General features: G+C 37.1%; 1 protein-coding gene across 5 annotated transcripts in view; it reads left to right on the top strand.

The window, feature by feature from the left end:
* The window catches only part of kaznb (kazrin, periplakin interacting protein b), a 370,845-nt gene that overhangs the window by 308,201 nt on the left and 37,610 nt on the right, over window positions 1-25,034 (top strand). For all 5 annotated transcript variants that reach the window (XM_056468005.1, XM_056468006.1, XM_056468007.1 and 2 more), the window contains 3 exons: window positions 16,139-16,330; window positions 23,820-23,956; window positions 24,232-24,402. In XM_056468005.1, the coding sequence (XP_056323980.1) occupies window positions 16,139-16,330; window positions 23,820-23,956; window positions 24,232-24,402 (500 nt within the window). The remainder of the gene's footprint in view (window positions 1-16,138; window positions 16,331-23,819; window positions 23,957-24,231; window positions 24,403-25,034) is intronic.

Genomic DNA, 25,034 nt, shown 5'->3' with positions numbered 1-25,034 from the left:
AAATACAGCACATACATGTCTTATCCCCCAGCCTGTTGGGTAGTAGAAAGTGTCATATTAATTGAATCAGTGTTTTCAGTGTACCACAGGTGTGTTTTGTCATGCATAGTGATTGACAGGAGTTCAGTGATCCTGAATGGCTGAATTCACTGCTATCAGAGTCTGCCTCTCTCGACCTCTGCTCTCCTCTCAAGCCTCAAACGAGAGCCGTGATTTGTGCTTTTGTAATTTGCTTCTCAGCCTAAGAGGCATTAGCAGCGTGATCCATCAGATGAAGAGTGGCCCTTATCATCAAGGCACCAACCTCTGTGCTCTCCCGCTGCAGCCCACAGAAACGCAGCCTTGGCCTGTGTGTGAATTATATCTATAATCAGAGTCCAACGGCTCACAAGAAGCCAGTTATGGGTCTGCGGGGATGCATATATGCACCAGCAGCTGTCCTGCTTACGCCATCTATGCGTGTCTTGCTGTGAAGACCCTGATTATTTGAGTTCTCAATGGCTAGGATTTTTTATTACTCTGTGTTAACATGCATTTTTAAGTATGGCATTAAAAAAGAGTGATGGAAATGACAAATTCTAAATAAAAATCCTTTAAATCGCAAAAAAAAATGTTATGCTTACTTGAGGTGGTTTTGGGCTTCTGCAAAAAAAAGGGTTAAGGGTTCAGAGTTCAGTAAGAGTTTAGCCATTCAGTCCATCTTTGGTTCTGAAGCATATTTAGCTTAGCTTAGCATAGTTCATTGAATTGAATTAGACCATTTGCATTTCACCGTTTTGACACTTTTCCTATTCAAAGCTTGATTGTTCTGTAGTTACAGAACTCTGACTGCACAATCAATCAGAGGTGATTTTCATGTGCATTTTGTCAGTAAAGCTGACTCTGTAATCGTCAGTATATCTTCAGCAGCTGCTTTCAGATGGAGTAACATTTACTCCATAGAGTCATAGTTCATTGACAAGACACATACGATTTAATCTGTGCAATTCTGAAATTGATAGCTGCAATTTGACAGCTATTTATTGTAGGGCTGTGTGATTTATCAAAATCGAATCGCAATTGCAATTTAAAACCTTGCAATTAGCTAATCGCAAGAGGCTGCAATGCAAAATAAGTATTATTTAATTTCCTCCGCCCCGAGCAATGCGCGCATGATGTCTGTGTGTGACAGTCTTACTAGCCAATTAAGTGAGCAGACTTTCGTTTTGCCCAATCAGAATTGCGTAACCGAACTATCCTGAACACCTACAGAAAAAAGAAAAAACGTAAACAAAGCGTGGACGAGTGAGATGATGTAATCCGCTTTAGAAGCATTAATAGATGAATTAATAGAAAAAAAAATCAGGACATCGGTAATATGGGAATATTTTGATTTCAAAGTCGCAAAAAATTCAAGTTTAATGTTTTGATAACTTCATGTGTATTTCGAGTGCATTCACGGCTCGTGATGCAGGTACATGCGTCATCTGTAGTGATTGACTGTAATGAAATGTACTGTAAAAATATCATTTGTCATTTCATTTTCATAGGACATAAATAGATAGTTGCAGAATTATAAAGCAGTTTAACGATTTAATGCTTCCTATTGGATATTACATCATTCAATGTGACTATACACATGACTTTACTATAATGCGACTATACACATGAAAAAAATGGCTAACTTTGAAAAGATTTGCTTCACGTTTGAATGGAATAAATGAGACTATAAATGAAGTCTACATTCCAAAAATGATGGCTTGATTTAGCCCAAATTTGGGTAAAATAAAGATTTACCCAATGCTTGGATTGAAAATTTAAGTAACTGAACTGTTAGGTTGGTCAATATTTTTCTATTTTGACTAAAGCAATCTTGCATGCACTGTGTACCTTTTCTGGACTTGTTTTTCAGCGTGTTCATGTGTTTAAAAAAAATAAGCTAGCAACATTTAAAGAAAAACACTAAAGATATCTTAGCAATTCTAATTTATGCCAGCACATAGTTTAGTTATCTTCAACAGTCTTGTTTAGAAAACACATGCCTGAAAAAAGATCCCGGTTCAGCAAAGGTTCAATTGACAATAATTGTGGTGTAATGTTGATAAACCGTTTCTCATTTTCTCAATTAAGAGCAATGGAGCCATTTTTGGAGGATAACCTAAAAGCAGAAACATGAAGCTTCTAATTCTGTTAAGGAGCTTGCATTAATTGGACACACTTTATTTGAAGGTGTCCTCATGTAATTACAGATTTAAGTATCTAGTCATATTAATTAACATCATGTACCATATATAGAGTCAGGAATAGGATTTATTTAGCTTTAGCCGGATGTAATTATGCATAATTGACTGCTATAACTACAGCAAGTAAATGTAATGTGTAAAAAGGACACTGTAAAACAAAGCATGATCAATTGTTCTATTAAACCCAGAGTACCATTTGAGCTATAAAGCTTAATTATTTATACATTCAGTTTATGGATTATGTCAATTCATAAAAAGCCCTACTGACTGACCTGCAACATCGAAGGCATGTTTTAAAGCATGTAATAACATCCTGGAATAAAGGTTTACACTAACTGTAACACAACCCTCCTCAAGGACTGCTGCTCTCATACATTATACTGCATGTGTGGGACTGCTTGTGCGCCCCAAAAAATGTGAAATATAATGGATGAAAAAGAAGTATGTGATAAAACATTCCTTTGCATTGATCAAAATGTCTCAAAGGAAAAAGACGAAATCAAAGCAAGCCTTAAGAGCGAGATTGAATAGGGCAGAATCGGAATAATCCGCTTTAATGATATTCTCTTTTGTGTTATCGGTTCACCTTCTGTGACTCACACAGGCTGCAAGCGAGAGTTTTTTTCTGAACTCTCCACAGCATGCGGCTCACTCATGTTAATCAATGATTAAAACCACTGCAGCAACTGAAAGAAGAAAGAAACTCCCAGAATGTAACCTCCGGGTTTTTAGAGCTCCTTAGACGGTCATTTCGGAGTCAGCATCAAAGCTAGTGTGGAAAGGCATTGTGGGAAAATGCCACAGACTCTGCGCCTGTGTCTGGAGGAAATGTTGTGCATTTTTTTTATTAATGGATTATTTGGATCTGCAGTCACAGTAAATCCTCAGCTGATTCATGTTTAATCCATGGTATTAAGCGTTTCTGTAGTACATTGTTTAATTAGTTAAACCTTTGTTATTCACACAGAGGGACTAAAACACTTGGCCACCCTTCCAATGTTTAAGATATGAAATGTTGCTGTTGTTGTTGTTGTTATTAACAATTTTATTACACTGGGTTCCACACAATCAATTTGTGATAGGACAACATGAAGGAATTAGGTTAGCTTATTAGTTTTTTTTTTCAAATATAAGTGGATTGAACATAGTTGAAGTCAGAATTATTAGCCCCCCTGTATGATTAGCACCCCCCTCCCAAATTTCTGTTTAATGGAGAGCAATTTTTTTTCAACACAGTTCGAAACATAATAGTTTTAATAACTCATTTCTAATAACTGATTTATTTTATCTTTGCCATGATGACAGTGAATAATATTTTACTAGCTATTTTTCAAGACACTTCTATACAGCTTAAAGTGACATTTAAAGGCTTAAGTTAATTAGGTTAACTAGGCAGTTCAGGTTAATAAGGCAAGTTATTGTATAACGATAGTTTGTTCTGTAGACTATGGAAAGTATCTAGCTTAAAGGTGCTACTAATTTTGACCTTAAATTGTTTTTTTTTATTAAAATCTGCTTTTATTCTAGCTGAAATAAAACAAATAAGACTTTCTCCAGAGGAAAAAATCAGGAAAATATCCGACATACTGTTAAAATTTCCTTGCTCTGTTAAACATCATTTGGGAAATATTTAAAAAAGAAAAAAATCAAAAGGGGGTTAAATAATTTCAACTGTAAAACAATTAAGTTGTCCCAAAATAACTCAAGAATTGTGTTGTTGAAGCTTATTTTAAATTAAGTACTTTGAACAAACAGCAAACATCTTTTTTTGAGTGTAGTATCAATGTGTTAAAACATATTAGTAATGTGTTGATATATTCTAGCAGCCTGTTTAACGCACTATAGCTGCTAGATTGACGGCTTATTACTCTAATTAAAAATATTTTATCTATTTTTATAATAATTAAAATATGACTAATTATTTTAGGCTTCAAAGGGTTTCATATTTCATTTATTGACCTTATTCTTCAATGCAGAAATGTGCTCATTTTTGCTATTGTTTTAGAACTTCCGATTTAGTTGCCTATGGGAGAAATGACTAGGAATAATTAATGTCAGAAAACAGTCACACTACTTGCTCTACAAACAAGTGTTTGCATGACTATACAGACAAAATAGAATAATCTAATAGGAAAATAAACATTTGCAACATCAAGCAGCATAACAAGCTGTTTTAAATGTCTAACAATGAATGGAAGTGCAGGAGACCGGAAGTCTCGAGCCAAAAAGATTCAAATGGCTGTTATATTATAACAATGGTATAACTTCAGTTTAAGCTATACTTTCAGTTATTATAGGCATATTTATAGAACATTTATATATTAAAGGTGTCATATATTGGATTCATTTAATCAATTAAATTGTTCTCTGATTTCTACATAGTAGATTTATGGCTTCGGTTAGTTAAAAAAATCTCCAGAAATGGTTTTATGTGCTCATTTATTACTCTATAAAATTCCCCTAGAATCAAAAGGTCCATGATTGACCATATTGGGATTGTGTCATGAATATTAATGAGCACTGCATAATATACACTGAACACGGACAAATATAAACCCAATCAGAGTAATGTTAACCTATTTTGCTCACGAGATGTGGATAAAGGCTTAATTATAATTAAACTTTACAAAAGATACAGAAGCTATAATGTCAAAGAAAACGCAGCCAGGACCTAATATAAGCACAGTGATTTGACACGATTCAGCTGTCTACATGTGTGAAACATCCTGACCCGAGTTTTGAAACATGTCTTGTGCAGTTGTTGCCAAGTAACGTAGTAAACAATCTGCGGTTGTATTTTCAAAATAAAAGTCTCACATACTTCATAAATTAAATAAAAGCTTTAAAATAACTAACGGAGAGAAACTATCATTGTTTTCTCACTAGAAAACGTTGCTTATCAAACGCAGCCTGAGACGTGCATATTAATGATCTCAGAGCAACATATGAGTGTGGTCGCTTGATGACGTCAGGTCTGGAAGAACGACTTAAAGTAGTCATACATGCAAATGTGGAGGGCGTGGCCCGTGAGTCTCGTCACAGTTTGTTTTGTTCTCTGATTGGCCCGTTGTCCACTGAGATTTTACACTCGTAAAATTTACATGATAACGAGGACGATAATGTCTGTGGCTCACAATATGTTTATATCCATATGCTGATCTGTTATTTATTCTACTATGCCTTAGTATACCCAGATTTTCATTACAGGGCACCTTTAAAATATTCTTTGTGATTTGATAATTGTTCTAAACCATATCACATTCTCAAGCATTGTTACAAAGGCACTATCCAGCTGGTAACACTGCTTTATATTCTCGCCAACACAGATTTTTAATTGCATTTGGCTGTTGGCAAGTCCTAATCGTAGGCTCTGTCTGCGCATTATTTGATTCTTTTTTTTGTTCATTGTACAAAATGTGTGGCATGAATATCTGGACCATTCCATAAATCCAGCCATCCCTTGAGACCTGAAAAGTGTGCCACAGACGAAAGCACCTTATACACCTGCAGGCTCTCCATCACTGACCTTAAATGACCCACTCTGGGTTTAAGTCGAATCGGGGCCACTGGGGCCCACAGAACTTCATTAAACTCTAACATGCAAAGATGCACTTTGTTTTTTTGCACGACCGACCCAAGAATTGATTTCCCTTCCGCAAGTAAATCTCAGTTTTTCCTCTCCCACTACATTTTCTGTGATGAATTTCCTTTGAGTTTTTTTTCACAGTTGCCTAAGGACCCGGTTGCGTGTACAGGTTGTTTAGCAGTCTCTAGGAGGCGGTTATACATCAGAACGAGTCTAGAGATCCGTCGAAACATGTGTTCTGGAGTTCAGCATTTTACAAAATGGTTTATCACAGAACTGCAGAACCGCAGGCCAAAAACTGTCAGATAAAGACTATCTGCGCAGTAGAAAATATCACTGCTGCTGCTGCAAGTTTATATTGTCATGGTTTTATGTGGCTCCAGACAACGGTGCCAATGTGATTTCCATTTTATTACTCTATTAAATTAAATCATTTTCCCATTTTATGAATGATGTTAAAGCATTTGTTGCTTGAAGCTGGAATAACAGACTTGATGAAAAGGACCAAACATGAAGAATAGGCACTTATGGTCCATCTAAAATAAAAAAAAATTTTTAGATGTTCTATCTGTGTGTTAGTCTTAATGATGTTTCGTGTGCTCCAAAACATTTAGATTTAAACTATCGCATTTAGAAGATATAATGTTTGTCACTTCCGCCTAAATGGATCAGTGATTGTTTTTGACGTCAGCTCATAGTTTAGTTTCTTATTAAATCCTCTCTAGTGTCTGACAGGTCCCATCCCCTTCAAGACATTTCCCAATTGCTTTTCATTTGATGTGCAGCCATTCTTATAGCCTCTCTCAGAGCTATGAAAAAAAAAATAAATGCTACTCTGTCCTGCCCTGTATTCATGTTTCAGTGGAAATTATGCCAGACATCAAACAAAACTGCTCATTCCAAAGCACTTCAAGTGCTATAAAGCAGTGGTCCTTAACCACTGGGCCGTGGAACAGTACAGAAATCATTAATTATTTCTTTTTTATTTATTATCTGAGTCTGAATGATCTGAGTTTCTTTTTTTGAAAAATCATTTTTTATTTTGAAAAAGCACTGTATTTTCTCGCTTACGTCTCGTTCACTTGAGCAAACAGACATTTTTGGAAAGTTTCTTTGCTAAGGGGAAAAGGCATAGTGAAGGACCCGCGAACTACCAAGGAATGGATTCATTTGTGGAGCCATTTGTCAACAAATCAGGTGAATTTACCATGTCTGTGCAAGAAGATTACTGCTGGAGATCACAAATGACGGCCGGCTTTTTGGGGCCGTTCGCATATCGTGTTATTTCTAAAGTTTGTACATGTTATTTTCAATGGAGGTGTGCGCTCGCGCACTCCAGATACATCCAGTTGAATGAATGCTGCAAACGCACAATGACTCACATGACAAGAACTGACAATCAGCTTCTGCTGGTATGGAACATACACATTTCGGTCAACTAGTCATCTCAGACAAACACAGAACACCCAAACACTGCAGTGCTTTATACTTTTCTCCATAAATAAAAGCAGCAACTGCAATGTTCTGACAGCTTGTTATCCTCTGAGAAAACGGTTGATGGTTGCCTAGCAACCTACAAACCTCTGCCTCCGACCAACACAACCCCCCAGTCCATGGGAAAATTGTCATGCTTTGACCGGTCCGGTGTGATAAAAAGGTTGGGGACCACTGCTTTTAAAGGCAATGTTCAACCAAAAATTAAAAATTTTCTCACCATTTACTGCACCTCAAGTTGCTCTTCAATTACTTTTTTCTTTGTTGAACACAAACTAAAGAATGAAAAATGTTGTAAACAATTCCATACCCATCCATAGTACTATAAAAATCAATGGCTACTGGGTTTTTTTTCTTCAAAATATCTGCTTTTGTGTTCAACAGAAGAAAGAAACTTAGTGAAGGGTAAAAACAATCAATGTTGACATGTATTTTTTGGATGAAACACCCTTTAAAAGAACACACAAATCTCAATATGCAGACTCATCTATATACTCCTATGTTTCATTTGTGCTTGATTTATCCACAAATTGAAGCTGTGGAGTGAAAAAGTTCATGGTTAGTTTGGCTTCTGAGATGATAAGTGAGAAAAAGAAATGACTCCAGTGTAAATCGATTGAACAGTCCATTTTGGGTGAGGCCTGTTTAAAGGACTGATTGCTTTTGTGTATTTCAACCTGAGTTCTCTCAGTTAAAAAAAAAAATCCTACTACTTTGTTTACTTTTATAAAGTTCTGATGAGTTTCTTTACTCATTCTGTGTGTGAAGACTTAACAGGCTCTTCAAACACAGACTTGAACTTTTATTTCAACCTGGTCTTGACTAAAGCAGTGTAATTTAATGTTGGCATTTGGATGCTGGATAACACGTCGAATCAAAGGTGTGCAATATTTTACATCTACAGTAATGTTGTAATTGTCGTTTTAATGATGTGAGAGCTGACATTATCAAGTGTGTCAGTCAATTAGCAAAAAATCAAACTAAAAAGATGTCTAGTGAGTCTAAAAGTATTGACTGTTTGATGACACTTATTGGACTTCAGTTAGAATGACAGTGATGTAAAATGAAGAGAAAGCAAAGTTAAGTGAAAACAAATAAGTCCCTGTGTGGATTTTTGTAATTTTTGACAATGTGAAGAAAAAAATGTCTTTGTCAACATCACACACCCCTACTTGGATTTATTTTTAAGCACATAAATATGCTCTGCAATTTGACTGGTTAATTCAGTGGTCAGATATTTTATATCATCCACAGACATCAGTCTGCCCATCTGGCGAACTCAGATTTGTGCCATGGATTTACGTTCTCTCATTTCTTAAAAATCAGCAGGCACCATCTGAACAGTTATCAATATAATAAAAATCACCTCAGAAAACTTCACTATTAATATTACTTTAATGTTGCAGCCTTGTTGGAAGGTTGATTATTTTGTATGTTTATAATAGACTTTTAAATCATTTTTATATCTGTATTATATCTACGAATAAATAATAATTATCTTATTTTCAGCTTTTATTTTAATACTGTCAATATTTGGACATCCTATGCAGAATTACCAGGTAAATTAAATGTTGCATTGATTGATTGAAATGTGACTGTATATCCCTGTGGGGGAATATAGGTGTCCTTGGCTATTACGATAGTCATTGGCCAGGTTACCATCCTAACGTAAAGCAAATCTTTTAACATGGCGGACCAGACCCTCTTGTGTAAATTGATGATTCACTCTCTGTATTCTCAGCCCTAGAGTTTACCAGAGATCCTCCAAACTGATGTTTGAGCACAGACGCTCCGAGTTCTCCTACCGAAACTGGTAGGAATCCAGAACTCTCAATCAGAGCAGGACAACAGCTGGACCCACTGCCCTAAATAACTTCAACAAATGAAGAAGCGGCTCTGGGCTCCAACACCACAGCCTGAAAGATGAAGTTTGCAGAAAAGTACAAAAATCCCAAATGTGATATAGGTGCCCACCAGACACACTAGGGGGCCCTCTACACATCACATCTGCCACTAAAGTGGACTACAAATCCCATCATGGCCTGCAGTCACACACCAAACCCTTGTTTGTTTCACTATTTATGTTTGTTTCGCCACCTACCTTGACCATTCGCCTGTTATATATCGAACACTCTCTGGATTATCTACATGATACCGTCTGTCTCTGTTTGAACCTTGCCTGCCTGACGATTGTAATGAAAGCTGCATTTGTTGTCAACCCCTCTCAGTACAATAGTATTGGTAACCTAGTAACCAACAGTAAACATAATATAGTCATGTGAGTGTAATGTTCGCTACATCAGAGTTTCAGCTCACCTCCTGATTGCATACACACAGCTGTAGATTATCCTCACTGATTACATGGACTGTATACAGACATTCACACACATCCATTGCTGAGTCTTGTTACTGTAGTGTTCAGTATGTAAGTGTTCCTTGTATAGTCTAGCCGTGTTTCTGACCCTTGTTTGTTTCACTAATTATGTTTGCTTCGCCGCCTACCTTGACCATTCGCCTGTTATATCGAACACTCTCTGGATTATATACATGTTACCGTCTGTCCCTGTTTGAACCTTGCCTGCCTGACGATTGCATTTGGATCTGACCCTTGTTGCCAACCCCCCTCATTACGATAAATAGTTCAAAACCATCAATCATTTCTCATGCAGTACCTCAAAATGCACATAAACACAGGATAATGGAAACCCAGCTGAAACTATAATTTGGACATTCAACATTTGATTTCTGACATTTGTTCAATGTGTCTACAACATCGATTTCTTTTCTTCTACCTCTTTTATCTCTTCAAGAAGTGTTTTGATCTGCTCATTTGTTTGCTTCTTGGAGACACTGTGCAAACACACTAAAGCTAAACCGAAAAGTGTCTTGTTTGTGTATTTCAGCACGTCAGAGATCCCTGTTGATTCAATCAATGACTAGTATGTTGTTCTTCTGCAGAGCGAGCCTTTGTTTATCCCACAAACCTACAAACACTGACGCCAATGTGTTTGCAGCAGAAATCTGTGGTTTAACATAGCGGATCAGACCCTCTTGTGTAAATTGATGATTCACTCTCTCTGCGTTCTCAGCCCTAGAGTTTGGCAGAGATCATCCAAACTGCTATTTGAGCACAGACGCTCTGAGTTCTCCTACAGAAATTGGTAGGAATCCAGAACTCTCAATCAGAGCAGGACAACAGCTGGACCCACTGGCCTAAATAACTTCAACAAATGACGAAGCGGCTCTGGGCTCCAACATCACAGCCTGAAAGATGACACTTTCCAGGAAAACCAAGCTTCCTGTGCCATGTTGAAACCTGGTATATAGTGGGCGCAGACGATGACCAATGGTCTGTCCCGGTTTCGGTCTTATCAGTGGAGCTGCAGATTTTCACCTCTTCAGTAGCATCAGAAGAAATGCCCAGAGCACCTGGTAATATCTGCAATCCTCTCTGTCTCGCGTGTTCAGGATCGCTTTCAAACGTCCGCTATCAGGCTGTGGCATTAGCTGGCTGAAGTGATTTAATTGTCAGTTTTATCTGTAAGTGTTCTCATCGAGTGATGTCATGTCACATTAAATTGGAGGTGATGCACCAGCAGTGACTGTGTTCATCAGCTTCGGTGGGCACACACAAACGCACACTTACACACACACCCTCAGCTTGATGCAGTATACAAATTATGATTAAGCTTTGAGTATTGATTTTTTAAATTAAACATTGTTTTTCAAAATGTATGTAGTGTTCTTAGTATATGGTATGTATTTGTGAAAATATTGTGAAATTTTTATTATATATTTTTTTTCAGACTGTACTTAATACATGCATACTATAGAAATATTTGGTATACTAAATTATATAGTACAAGTTTGCTAAAGGTAGAGCTGTCGTGCAGTGAGGGTTTTGCGTCTTTATTAATCTACAACAGTTTGCGGTCATTGAAGAGTATGAATGATTAATAAACACATATGAAACAGTCCCTTAAAAGTCACGTCTCGTCTTCAGTTTCGGGCTCAGGTGTGCTTTGCACTCACACTACAAGCGTACCGTGCCTGAGCCCAAGTGAACCGCTCTCTGGCACACCTATTCCAACCGGGCCAGGGCTGGCCAAGTGAACCGTGCCTGAACCCGATTCAGAACAATCACACTTCTCAAACGATCTGGGAAACAGGCCTGGGCACGGTTCGGATAGCAATAGTGTGAGTACGCCCTTATTTTAGTACCATTGGATTGAATAGAGTTGAATGCCGCAATCAAGTTATATACTTGAGTATACATTCATTCATTTTTTTTCTTTCAGCTTACTCCCTGATTTATCAGGGGTCACCACAGCGGAATGAACCGCCAACTGTTCTGGTATATGTTTTACACAGTGGATGCTTTTCCAGGCACAACCCACAGCTTACCACAAACTTAAATATACAAAATTGTATATATAAATACACTCATCGGCCACTTTATTAGGTACACCTTACTAGTACCGGGTTGGACCCCATTTTGCCTTCAGAACTGCCTTAATCCTTCGTGGCATAAATTCAACAAGGTACTGGAAATATTCCTCAAAGATTTTTGTCCATATTGATATGATTTGATGCAGATTTGTCGGCTGCACATCCATGATGCGAATCTCCCGTTTCCACACATCTTAAAGGTGCTCAATTGGGTCCAGTGAACTCATTGTCATGTTCAAGAAACCAGTCTGAGATGATTCGCACTTTATGACATGGTGCATTATCCTGTTAGAAGTAGCCATCAGAAGATGGGTACACTGTGGTCATAAAGGGATGGACATGGTGATCAACAATATTCAGGTAGGCTGTGGCGTTGACACAATGGTCAATTGGCACTAATGAGCCCAAAGTGTTCCAAGAAAATATCCCCCACACCACTAGACCACCACCATCAGCCTAACCTGTTGAGAAAGACAGGATGGATCCATGCTTTCATGTTGTCGATGCCAAATTCTGACCCCTACCATCTGAATGTCGCAGCAGAAATTGAGACTCATCAGACCAGACCAGGTTTTTCCAAGTTGTCCAATTTTGGTGAGCCTGTGTGAATTGTAGCCTCAGTTTCCTGTTCTTAGCTGATAGAAGTGGCACCCGGTGTGGTCTTCTGCTGCTGTAGACCAGCCGCAAGGCTTAACGTGTTGTGCGTTCAGAGATGATCTTCCGCATACCTCAGTTGTAACGAGTGGTTATTGTTGCCTTTCTATCAGCTGGAGCCAGTCTGGCCATTCTCCTCTGACCTCTGGCATCAACAAGGCATTTGCGCCCACAGAACTGCCGCTTACTGGATATTTTGTCTTTTTCAGAGCATTTTCTGTAAACCCTAAAAATGGTTATGCATGAAAATCCCAGTAGATCAGCAGTTTCTGAAATACTTTTCTTCCCCATTCTGATGCTCGGTTTAAACTGCAGCAGATCGTCTTGACCATGTCTACATGCCTAAATGCATTAAGTTGCTGCCATGTGATTGGCTGATTAGAAATTTGCGTTATAGCGGCCGGCGAGTGTGTGTGTGTATATATATATATATATATATATATATATATATATATATATATATATATATATATATATATATAATAGTTTTTTACTGTTTTATACTTACTTAGGCTATTTATTCAAATTGAATCAACAATTACTACCTACTTAGATGTGATTTGGATGTTTTTAGTGTTAGGGAAATCATTTCTTTTTTTTAATTATGTTTACAAATTGATTGCATAAGAAGTCTTGCGTGTATATAATGAATCTGGTTCAAATATTTTTATATGTTATTTATTTTTTCTTCTTTGGTAATGCCTTATGTATTCAGGCTCCAGCTGCCTAAAAAGTTACAAAAACAATGTTATGCCCTGTGGGATGCATTTCACATTACCATGATTGCACTCGAAGCAAAATAGCTCATTAATTGCATTGATTTCTCTTGATAAGTGCTGTAGATTCATTTTATCCCAGTCGGCCTTTCATTGTCCGGGCTGCGGTGTGGGTGCATTATAGTTTACAGTTAATTGAATCCTATTACTTGATAAGCTCCCTCGTTTCCCCTAAAAAAAGATTGATGTCGCAGCTGTTGCCTGGTAATGCAGAGCCCACCGAGTGAAGGCCTTGCTTCATTTGTTCACTTTCTGCGCATATCAGTACAGGCAGAGCCCACCTGACTGGCAGCTCCGCTAATTCGGTTTACTTTCCCGAATTTACGCCACATTAGACGGACAAGACTGGAAATGTTGACAACAGAAAGTCGCCGCATGAGCTTTTGAAAAGTCCTTCAATCAGCTTTGCTCTGGTTTATAGCCACTCTCTCTGTGCGAGGCGGAGATATGGGTTGCTTTTTTTTGTCATTCAAAGCAAAGTAGGCACCACTCTTCGGCTCATTAAAAGAGGCTCTGGAACATTTTTGTCCTCTCAGCCTCCCGTCTCTCAATGCCTTAACAGTTTGGCTTGTGTATTTGTTGATATATTGCCAATTACCGCTGTTTTGCTGGTAAGTGCGCTCTTGTTGCTGTGCTTTCGCTCTCATTCCTAATGTGTCTGTTCTCTGACTCCCTTGACTCCGTAAAAGAGCCTTGAAAATGCACAGAAATCGTCTCTCACCCCCTCCAGATCTGCCTTTTTATTGTGTGATCTGCTTCTCTGTGATTAAAAAAAGGGATGAAAGATGGCATTGTTTAAAAAATGTGAAATAACAGCCACTCTTTGTTTGTCCTAATTATACTGTTTCCTCTTAGCCTGCCGGCCACATTGAAGATAATGAAAATAAACTGAGAGCTACTTGTTCATAAGTGATTTCTCTGACTCTTGCAGTGTTGCTGCTGTGGGAGGAGATGTCACATTATTTTGCCATTAGTTATATATATATATATATATACATTTATTGCTATATTCCCTGAGAAATGGATAAAAATATTCATTTTCAATAGGGAGTATATTTGAGTTGGCGAGTTTACAGGATAAAACATACTATTTAGAAATTCTGTGAATTAAACTGCACAACCCAAAAGAAACAATGCTAATCAAAAGGATAAAAGTTGGCTCTCTTTTGAACAAACATGATTAATTTTATTTTATTTGACATTTTTTTTGCATTTATGAGGAAAAAGCTTCATTATGGATGTGACATATCTCCGTTGTGGATGTGACAGATGTGAAATTGGCACTTGTGTGCTTGTATATTACATATTTGTTTATTACATTACACCCTTAACTAAAGTAAATCTTTTGTTTAAAATGTATTCAATACTTGTTATAAATGATAAGATATGTTATCTCTCTAAAATATTATGAATATAATGTCATATAAAATCATTGTTTAGGTGTATGTATGTGTTTGTGTGTCTATATAATGTATTTTCATCTAATATATACTTATATTTATATCTATATTTTACATATTAGATAAATAAATACTATATAAATTACTGTAGATGCCTTATGTCATATTCATGCTGGGTTCCACACAATTCCTTCTTGTTGTCCCAACACAAATCGATTAAGTTAACTCAATCATTTTCTTCCAATTTAAGTGGATTGAGCATAAACCAATTAAGTTGTCCCTAAAACCCCTTTAAGAATTGTGTTTTGTCTCTTCTAAAGCAAAAAAAAAATATCATAATATGTTTGCAGATATTTGAGAAACATGCCAAGTGAACATTCTTGTTTGTATTTAAAACAATGCTGAAGTCAGTTATTCTGCTTTGAAAATGTGTTTTCCGTGCCAGAACGCTGTCTTTGTTTTGGTTCTTTTAACCTGCCCAATGCCAGTTTAGCCAATTATATTTCAGCACCCTGGGTTGCCTTTAAGGAAAACCGCATATTTCTATCATTCAGTCAGAAAGGCTCTCAAAGCATGCGTCTGTAACCGAAATGCGACCTCTGGTGGACAGTAGCAGACTCCGGAATGAGATGCAGATTCAGAGTTCCACATGAGGTTATTAATTAGCAAATAATATAAATATTATAAAGGTAAGCATTAGGTGAGCATGGTACATTGTAACCCCGTGTTCTAACAAAAAGCTACATGAAGATATTTGCAGTGATAAGGAATTTAGCTGTTTGCACCAGACGAAACACGACAGAAATGTAAAAACAACCATTCAGAAGCACAGAATATGCACTCACTCATGAAATGGTAAGATTTATAATCTAAATAATACAAATTAAACCTCTTGAACTTTATTAAATGTACATGGTGAATCACTGATATGTGTTAGTTTTGAGTCACAGTTTTAAAGTTCAATTTTTTTACAGTTTACAGTTTTACAGTTTTAGTTTCAAGATCTGAGGTGAACTATCTGCTGCTGCTTTCAGTAGTATGGCAATAAATGTCATGTAAAATGGCAAATTCAAACTTAAATTGTTAGTATTTAACACTAAATAAAGCACATGAGGTGTAGGCTACCTGAGGTGATCACTGGCAGTTTTCTGTTGTTCAGCAGCAAGAAGCAGTTTCTAATATATTAATTCGAGGTGTTGGTTACAACAAAAACTCCTTTTAAAATAGAGAATATTTCTTCTATCGCTTGCCGTTGCTTTTAGAACACGATTTAAATCAGCCTTGTTGGTCCTCAATCTGGCAACCTGCGCTTGTGATTGGTTTGATCTAGGAATGCAATACCTAGTTCAACCACTGGGTGTCAAACTTACATACTGCACCTTTAAATAAGTAGTTTAAACAAGCAGCAAAAGTCCTTTTTTGAGTGTTCTTCAAGAGAAACTCTACATTTACTGGAGATATTGAGAAACTGACAGAATAAATGTTCTGCTGAATCTAAACCGAGAGCTCCATGTTCCTAAGTGTTTTTTTTTGTTTGTTCTCTGTGTGTTTGTGCAGTGTTGCTGAGGGAGGAGGTGGCGCAGTTACAGGAGGAGGTGCATCTCCTGCGGCAGATGAAGGACATGTTGAGTAAAGATCTGGAGGATTCTCACGGCGGCTGTTCGGCCGATACGCTCTCCGCCGCTGAGCTCAAGGTGCAGCTGGGGGAGAAGGAGCAGGAGCTGGAACGTGCCAAGGAGGCCTTACAAGGTCTGAAGCCCAATCACAAAGCCAATATTGCAGGATTACTAGAGAAATCCCTCTTGTGTGCTGTTCAAGCGCTTCAGCCTCCCTAGACGCATCAATACTGCCTGAGTTTACCCAAAATCATTGTTTCAGTAATGGGGATGGGTCACAGCGCTCACCCGAGTCAGCGCTGCCAGTTACAGAAATGTTTTTCCTTGCATACACATCAACGTTTTCAAAACAGTATTAGTTAGTAAACATTATCTATTAAACTTATTCTGCATTGTGCTAGTGTGTGCATTTAATTATGTGACTTTCGGTTAATTTATCTATGGGGGAAATGAGTAGGAATAACAAACACCAATACACAATTGTCTACAAACAAGCATGTTCTGACAACATATAACAATAAAAATAATATAATAACAAAATACCATGGATGTTCTACCAGAAACGAGCATTATCTGTCTCTGAAATAAAACATAAATACAATGAATAAAAAATATTTAATTCCAAACATTTGTAAATCGTATGGATAGTTTATTTCTGAGAGCTGTTCTGTAAAGTAATACGTCATTCATTTGATTCTCAAATTTTTGTTATTTATTAAAAACACTTTACAAATGTACAAACCCTGTCGTTGGCCTTGTCCTCTGCCCAATTGAACCTAGAGCTTTCAGTATTTCATCTAGGATTTTATATCAACTACCTACCTGATGTTATTTCAATGACAAATGTTGTCAGCACAGTATTACAAGTCGAGATCGTATTTGTGTAATACGAGCATGCGAATCTCTTTGCTTGTGCGCGAATTTCCTCTGTTCATGCACAAAACTTCTTACACACCCTCAAATATACGCTGCTCAAGTGCAGATTATCTTGTGCGCTCTCAAATAAACCCTGCTGAAGTGCGATTTAGTGTGTTTATGAAACAAATTTGACTCCAACATTTATTATATTTGCTAGGAATATTTGCGAATGTCTCCAATAGACCTACAGAACGGCATTGATGCGTCCTGAAGTAAAGTGAAATGGCTATAAACTCCAGCAAGATAAAGTCATTGTATGCAAAGTATTATTATGAAAACTGTGTGCATCGTAACTGAAAGCTACGTCGTGTTTGCTAGCCTCACGCATCACGTACCTGTCAGTCAGTCAGTCAACATGTCACCTTAAAGGGTTAAACAAATAATGCAAAAACTACGTTATTTAAAATAATAAATAAATAAATAATAAATAGAGTACTACTACGGTTACAGAAAAGTTAGCGCTGTTATTATTCACTCAACTTTTAATACCTTTAAGTGCGATTTTTATAACCCGCCACAAAAAAAAAAAAACGATTGAATGTTTTGAATGAGAAGCTGTAATGTAGCCGTGGCTGTATAAACTTTGGTGTGGCGCCTAGGGCTGCACGAATAATCGAAAAAAGATCACGATCTCGATTCGACCCTACACACTATCCTAATTCAGCTTTTTCTACGATTCAGCCAATTATATTATAAGGTCAGGAGAGAAGAAAAGGCGGCCGCAGAAGTCTTCACAGCAACATTGACACCTTCAAATGGCGTTAAAAGTGTCCCATACTGTACTTATAAGGTATAATGCACCCAAAATGTCATTTCTGTCTTCATGTAATGATGTATTCACGGTCGCGAAATCGTGTGTACTGCCGAGAATGCGCGCGTGCACGCAAATGACGCCTACTTTAGTGAACACAACCTGCATATGCTGTGAATAACAGGCAATAAAGTTGTAAATAACGTTCAGTTTGTTGCACAGAGCGATCGTTTGAGGGCCGTGCGGGAGGTTTGATTTGCATGTATGTGCTTTTTTTCTCACAGTGACGGCAGCCATAAGCCACACTAGGAAGTGAAAGTGAAACTTGTGTGCACATCATTTAAATGATCATACCGCATTTTAGAGTTATGATTACGACAAATATTTGATCTACACATAGGCCTAATATTATTATTGTTGTTTTACCGTATGTTTGAGAATGAACAATAATAAAAGGCTAATCATATTAACCTTTATTTTACATTCACAGAATCGTGAGAAAGAATCGTGATCTTGATTTTAAGCAAAAAAAATTAATCGTGATTCACATTTTTGCCAGAATCATGCAGCCCTAGTGGCACCCCACCATCGAAGAATGAATGTAGTGGAAACCATGGCTTTATTAGTTTTGTTATGCTAAAAACTGTTTAAGTTGTTATCATTCACAGCAATTGATTAAAAGCATGAAATTATGAATAAATTCGTCAAATAATACAAATAACTTTACAATTGTCCCTATGTTTCTGTCAGTCCTGTCACATTTGCATTAAATTGAACATAAAGTGCTTGCCATACACCTTTAAGGTTAGTGACTGGGAAGTGACATCCTTTAATGGAGGAGAAGCTGACAGTGATCAAGGATGCGCTCTATCATTGAATTGTATGATTTTATGCTTGTTTTGTATGATTTTTCAAGGATGACAAGCTTAAAGGTCAGGTCCTGTCACATTTTTTAATACGTAAAATTGTACATTTCTGGTAGAATGTCTCACAAGTTTACAACATCAAGCAGCATAAGCTGTTTTAGCAGATAAAAAAAACACTAGAAGTGAACAAAACCAAAGTCCCTTTAAGGCAAGTCATTTCACTTGGCGGCCATTTGAAACGCCTCTCGGCAGTATGCTCGGGCATTCTGTCTGGGAAACATCAAATTCTCCAAAACTGCTTGCCAAGCTTACCATTACATTTCATATTAGGAATAATGAATAATATTGAACAACAACTGCGTCTTTATTTTCATTTCTAAACATCTAAATTACACAAAATCTGCAGAAACTCACGTCTGGTCCGAGCCCCTCCCCCTTTACAATTTACACCGTTACACTTGGGCCAATGAGGTTCAAATGGCTGTGATTGTGAAAGCATAAGTGAAAAAATAAGGCCAATGTGGAATTGATGACATACTGTATCTGCAGCCGCTTAGCACTGGTGTGTATGTAGAATTTGCCATGTGGAGCCTATTATGCGTCTCTCCTTTTGGTTGTAATGTGAAGTCAATCCACACTTTGCTGATAAAGCATTAGTTAACTTGAAAACATTTTTTTTGCATTTTTGTTCATGCTTGCCTTTAAATGCTCATCATTCACTTGTGGCAAACTAACGGTAAGATGAGCATGGTTAAGAATATTGTGGCTGAACCTGTCAAACTGACGTCAACAGAGAAAAACCGCCACTCCAAACGTGGAAACAAGGCTAAATAAACATTATTTCACACACTGTAAAAAAGAGAAGTAAAAAGAGAGTAAACTTGTTGTCTCATAATTAACTAAACAAACTACACTGAAAAAAAGGGTTCATAGGATTTACTATATGTTTTAAGGTAAGTGATTGCAAACAATTTAGATGGTCAATAGTGCAGTCTATTTCTGTGCTTTAAAATAGCAACGCACCAACAATGCCCCTTAACACACCTCTATTTTAGACCACAAATGGATTTGCTATTTAAACAACATGGTGCAAAACATGAAAATTAGGTTTTCGCTGGTCTGAAAATAGCAACAAATCATGCCAAGTGTGTCTTGCACCTTATTCCGTCGGGGGTATGATAAGACCCAAAAAGTTTCTCATTTTTGGCCTATAAATGGCCCCTAATGCCAGGTGTTTCTTTTAAAAACATGTAAAAAAAGAAAAAAGTACATTAATTCCAAACCATTATAAGTAGTAGATATTATATTAAATATCCTTATGAATTTGATGTAAAGCGTTTTTTCCATCACCTTTTAATACTGATGTTGTTAGTCAAGAGGATGAAAGACAGCGTAGAGATGAAAGAAATATCATCAGAAGAAAACTGTGAAAAGTATGTGTGAGGCAAGTGTTTCAGTTGAGAGTGTAACACTTACCTTTCCTACCTGTCACTGCAGTGTGTGTGTGTGTGTGTGTGTGTGTGTGTGTGTGTGTGTGTGTGTGTGTGTGTGTGTGTGTGTGTGTGGCTTATCTGCTGTCTGTTATCTGGGCTGTAATGCTCTATTAGTTAAGTTGAGAGAGAGTTGTTTAAACATGTTGATACATAACGTCATTAATTCAAGAGTCTGATCAATGCTTTATTGAAGCCTGAGCTGGATTCAGAAAAAGAAGATTTTCTAAATGTGGTTGATAACAGGAGCTGACATAAAGTGTCTATTAATAAGATAAAAATGTATATTATTTTCAGTATTAAAAATGTGACGGCTGGTACATTTCTTTGAAAATGCTGTTCTTTTGAGCTTTCTGCTCATCAAATAATTCTGGAAAAACATTCTGGAGAAACTGTTTTCAGCATTGATAGTGAGAAAGATTCTTGATCACTAAATCAACAGATTAGACTGATTTCTGAAGGATCATTTGACACTGATGATTGCAGTAAATGCTGAAAATTCAGCTTTGAATCACAGGAATATTTTACAACAGTTTAGTACAATATTTGACTCTATATGTACTCTTTATAACTTGTTACTTTGTTTGTGTCTCAGCGGCCACTTTATCAGGCACACCTGTCCAACTGCTCATTAACACAAATTTCTAATCAGCTAATAACATAGCAGCAACTCAATGCTTTTAGGCATGTAGACATGGTCAAGACGATCTGCTGCAGTTCAAACCGAGCATCAGGATGAGTAAAAAAGGTGATTTAAGAGACTTTGAACGTGGGATGGTTGTTGGTGCCAGACAGGCTGGTCTGAGTGTTTCAGAAACTGCTGATCTACTGGGATTTTCATGCACAACCATCTCTAGGGTTTACAGAGAATGGTCTAAAAAAGAGAAAATATCCAGTAAGCGGCAGTTTTGGGCACAAATGTCGTTGATGCCAGAGGTCAGAGGAGAATGGTCAGACTGGTTTGAGCTGATAAAAAGGCAACAGTAACTCAAATAACCACTCGTTACAACCAAGGTATGCAGAAGAGCATCTCTGAAAGCACAACATGACCAACCTTGAGGCGGATGGGCTATAGCAGCAGAAGACCACACCGGGTGCCACTCCTGTCAGCTCAGAACAGGAAACTGAGGCTACAATTCACACAGGCTCACCAAAATTGGACAACAGAAGATTGGAAAAACATCACCTGGTCCTGATGAGTCTCGAATTTTGCTGCAACATTCAGATGGTATGGTCAGAATTTGGTGTCAACAACATGCAAGTATCGATGCATCCTGCCTTGTATCAACGAATTAGGCTGCTTTTGGTGGTGTAATTGTGTGGGGTATATTTTCTTGGAACACTTTGGGCCCATTAGTACCAATTGAGAATTGTGTCAACCATGTCCATCCCTTTATGACTACAGTGTACCCATCTTCTGATGGCTACTTCCAGCAGGATAACACGTCATGTCATAAAGCGCAAAAAATGAGTTCACTGTACTCAAATGGCCTCCACATTCAGCCGATCTCAGTCCAAAAGAGCACCTTTGGGATGTGGTGGAACGGGAGATTTGCATCATGGATATGCAGGTGATAAATCTGCAGCAACTGCGTAATGCTATCATGTCAATATGGACCAAAATCTCCGAGAAATATTTTCAGTAACTTGTTGAATCTATGCCACGAAGGATTAAGGCAGCTCTAAGAGCAAAAGTGGGTCCAACCTTGTACTAGTAAGGTGTACCTAATAAAGTGGCCAGTGAGTGATTTACATTTTTACAGTTCATAAATGTGGCTTGTTTTTTAGACAAATCAATCAAAATAATTCAGTTTATTCTTTTGTGTCTTGAGGCTAAAGCTGAACTAAATGAACAGCAGCTTGTCAGTATCTACAACAAAACATGACATCATATTTTAGTCAGTACATGTTTCAGTTTTGACACGGTTGAGCAAAGAAACCAACAGAAATGTCTTGAAAATGTCAGCTGAATCCTCACGCTCTGAACACTCAAAACTGTGGCAGACTTTACAGCGGGTCAACTGTGTTACTTGACACTCAGTCATTTAGTGTGTAATGTAACACCTGTAGAATCCAAACAGGAACTGGAGCAAAACTAAACCGGATTCTACTCCTTTTTTTTGGCCCTCTTTGGAGAAAATGGGAGAGAGAGAGATAGTCAAGTGCTTGTGAACGTCAACCTCTTTCATATGAAATGATAAGTGGAAAAACGGGTTTGACGGTTTGAGGGGGGAAAGAGACAGTTGCCTCCAGTAAAATAAATGATTTACTTTTTACAAGTAACAAGATGGCACACTTTAAGTTTTAAATGGAGTGCTAATAAAATATACACCTCACGCATCCTCTCAAATTAAATCCATCAAAAACCAGATGCATTTGTGTGTGTGCTGTTAATTATTTTTTAGCAAACAGCACAAATATCTGTTGCTTTTCCTTTTTTTAGTGGAGCATGATGCCACCTGGAGGCTGTTTTGGGCAGCACAAGGCACCATTTTATAAGAAATTATCCTTTATTATTATATTTTTTTTAGGATGTTTTATTATGAATTGCAATATTTGTTTATTTTATCATAAATATATCTAATTAAAGAAATAAAATGGATTGTGAGTAATTATGTTTCTGCCTACATTTTGAAAAGTGATCTTTTTTCTCAAAAAAACAAGTTAACAAGTTATTATTATGAATTTGAATTCATCATTTATTTCTAAATAATGTAAATATTTGGTTGCACTTTAAAATAAGATTCCATTAGTTAATGTTAGTTCATGTATTTACTAACTTGAGTAAACAATGAACAATACATTTATCACAGTGTTTATTAATCTTTAAAGTTAGTTAATGAAAATAAAGTCCTTTATTGTTAGTTCTTGTTAACTCATAATGCATAACTAATGTTAACTAGAATGCCTTTACATTGTATTAGTGCATTCTTAAATGCTGAACTGTGATTAATTTTCTATTTTATTTTATTATATATATATATATATATATATATATATATATATATATATATATATATATATATATATATATATATATATATATAATTTAAAGTTTGTCATTAAACAGTTTCTCAAAAATACAAATTAGAATAATTTAGCTTGTTTGCTTTTATTTAATCTTTTTTTCTTTAAGATTTCCATTAAATTAAGTTGGTATTTGTATTGCTTTTTGCTTTTATATTATATTTGCTTTTATTTTATTATTTTTTTGTAGCATTACTGACACTGACATCAGTTTTCTTTAAAATTATGTTAATGTAAATAATTGAATGGATTTTTTTTAAATGGATTTATGCCACTGATAATAATAAAACAACTGACATGAATCCAACATCTAAATCCATCTAATAAACCACTGTTTATTGAGTTTAAGACTATTTACGCTGTACACACACTACTTTGTATATCCACAGCTCTTATCTATCAGACAGGGTCACAAACCGTAGACATGTGTCATCGAAGGACACAAAGCCTGTGTTTGTCTTGCAGCCACGCTGAAAATTCCAAATGATGAGTGTTATTATGTCGGAGATGCTCTGAGAGGATATGCTTGTACGACAGCAGTTATGACTGTCTCTGTGTGTTTGTGTGCAGCTATGAAGGGTGACCGGAAGCGGTTGAAGGCAGAGAAAGCAGACCTGGTGAACCAGATGCAGCAGCTTTACACCACACTGGAGAGCCGGGAAGAGCAGCTCCGAGACTTCATCAGAAACTATGACCAGCACAGAAAGGTGACCACACTTCAGTTCAATTATACTGTGTATGCAGTTTATGCATGATCTATCAAAAAGAAAAATTTTATTGTTTAACCTGGGTTTGTTCATTCAATAATACTTATATGTTGACCTGAGTAATTCTACACAAGTGATAAAAGGGAAATGTCAGAGGAAGGGAAAGCAGGGCCAAAGACTGATATTGAACATGCTTCCAGATCTACATACGATCCATTCACCAGTGTCCTGACCTGAAAGTACAGGAGTGTGTTTGACTATGTGTTGTTCTTCAGGAGAGCGAGGACGCGGTGAAGGCTCTGGCTAAAGAGAAGGACATGCTGGAGCGAGAGAAATGGGATCTGCGCCGGCAGACCAAAGAGGCCACAGAACAGGCCACTGTTCTGCGCTCACAGATCGACATGAAGGAGAACAGAGTCAAAGAGCTGGAGGCCGAGCTCACTATGGTGAGATTACATCAGATCATCTCTCTCTCACACATACAGTACATTCACACTTTGCAGAATTCAATTAAATTTAATGTAGATTGTGTCAAAGCAGCTTCACATAGAAGATCATAGTAAATTGAAAAAGTGTCAGTTCAGTTTTCAGTGTTTAAGTTCAGTTTAGCTCAGTTCAGTGTGATTTAATAATCACTACTGAGAGTCCTAACACTGAGGAGCAAATCCATCTATGCGCAGCTCTACAGATCCCGAACCATGCAAGCCAGTGGCGACAGTGGCGAGGAAAAAACTTCACCAATTGATGAAAGTAAAGAATCAAAAAACCTCAAGACAAACCAGGCTCAGTTGAGCACGACCATTTCTCCTATGGCCAAACGTCTTGTGCAGAGCTGCAGTCTAGGTGCTGGAGAAGCTGAATGTCAGCAGAAACACTCACACCTCCTATATAAAGAGGACATATTATGAACAACTTTCATAAGGTGTTTGAACCCAGATGTGTTCCCAGAGTGTGTGTAAACAAACAGCCCCATCCCCTTAAGTCATGAAAAGTCTCTACAAATGCTCAATTGCAGAATTTCACTTAGTCTTAGGCCCTGTGCAAAAAAACATGTTTTTTTTTGTAAAACATGTACATA

This window comes from Danio aesculapii, chromosome 11 (assembly GCF_903798145.1).
Source record: "Danio aesculapii chromosome 11, fDanAes4.1, whole genome shotgun sequence".
Lineage (NCBI taxonomy): Eukaryota > Metazoa > Chordata > Actinopteri > Cypriniformes > Danionidae > Danio > Danio aesculapii.
This window is presented reverse-complemented; position numbering and strand designations above follow the sequence as displayed.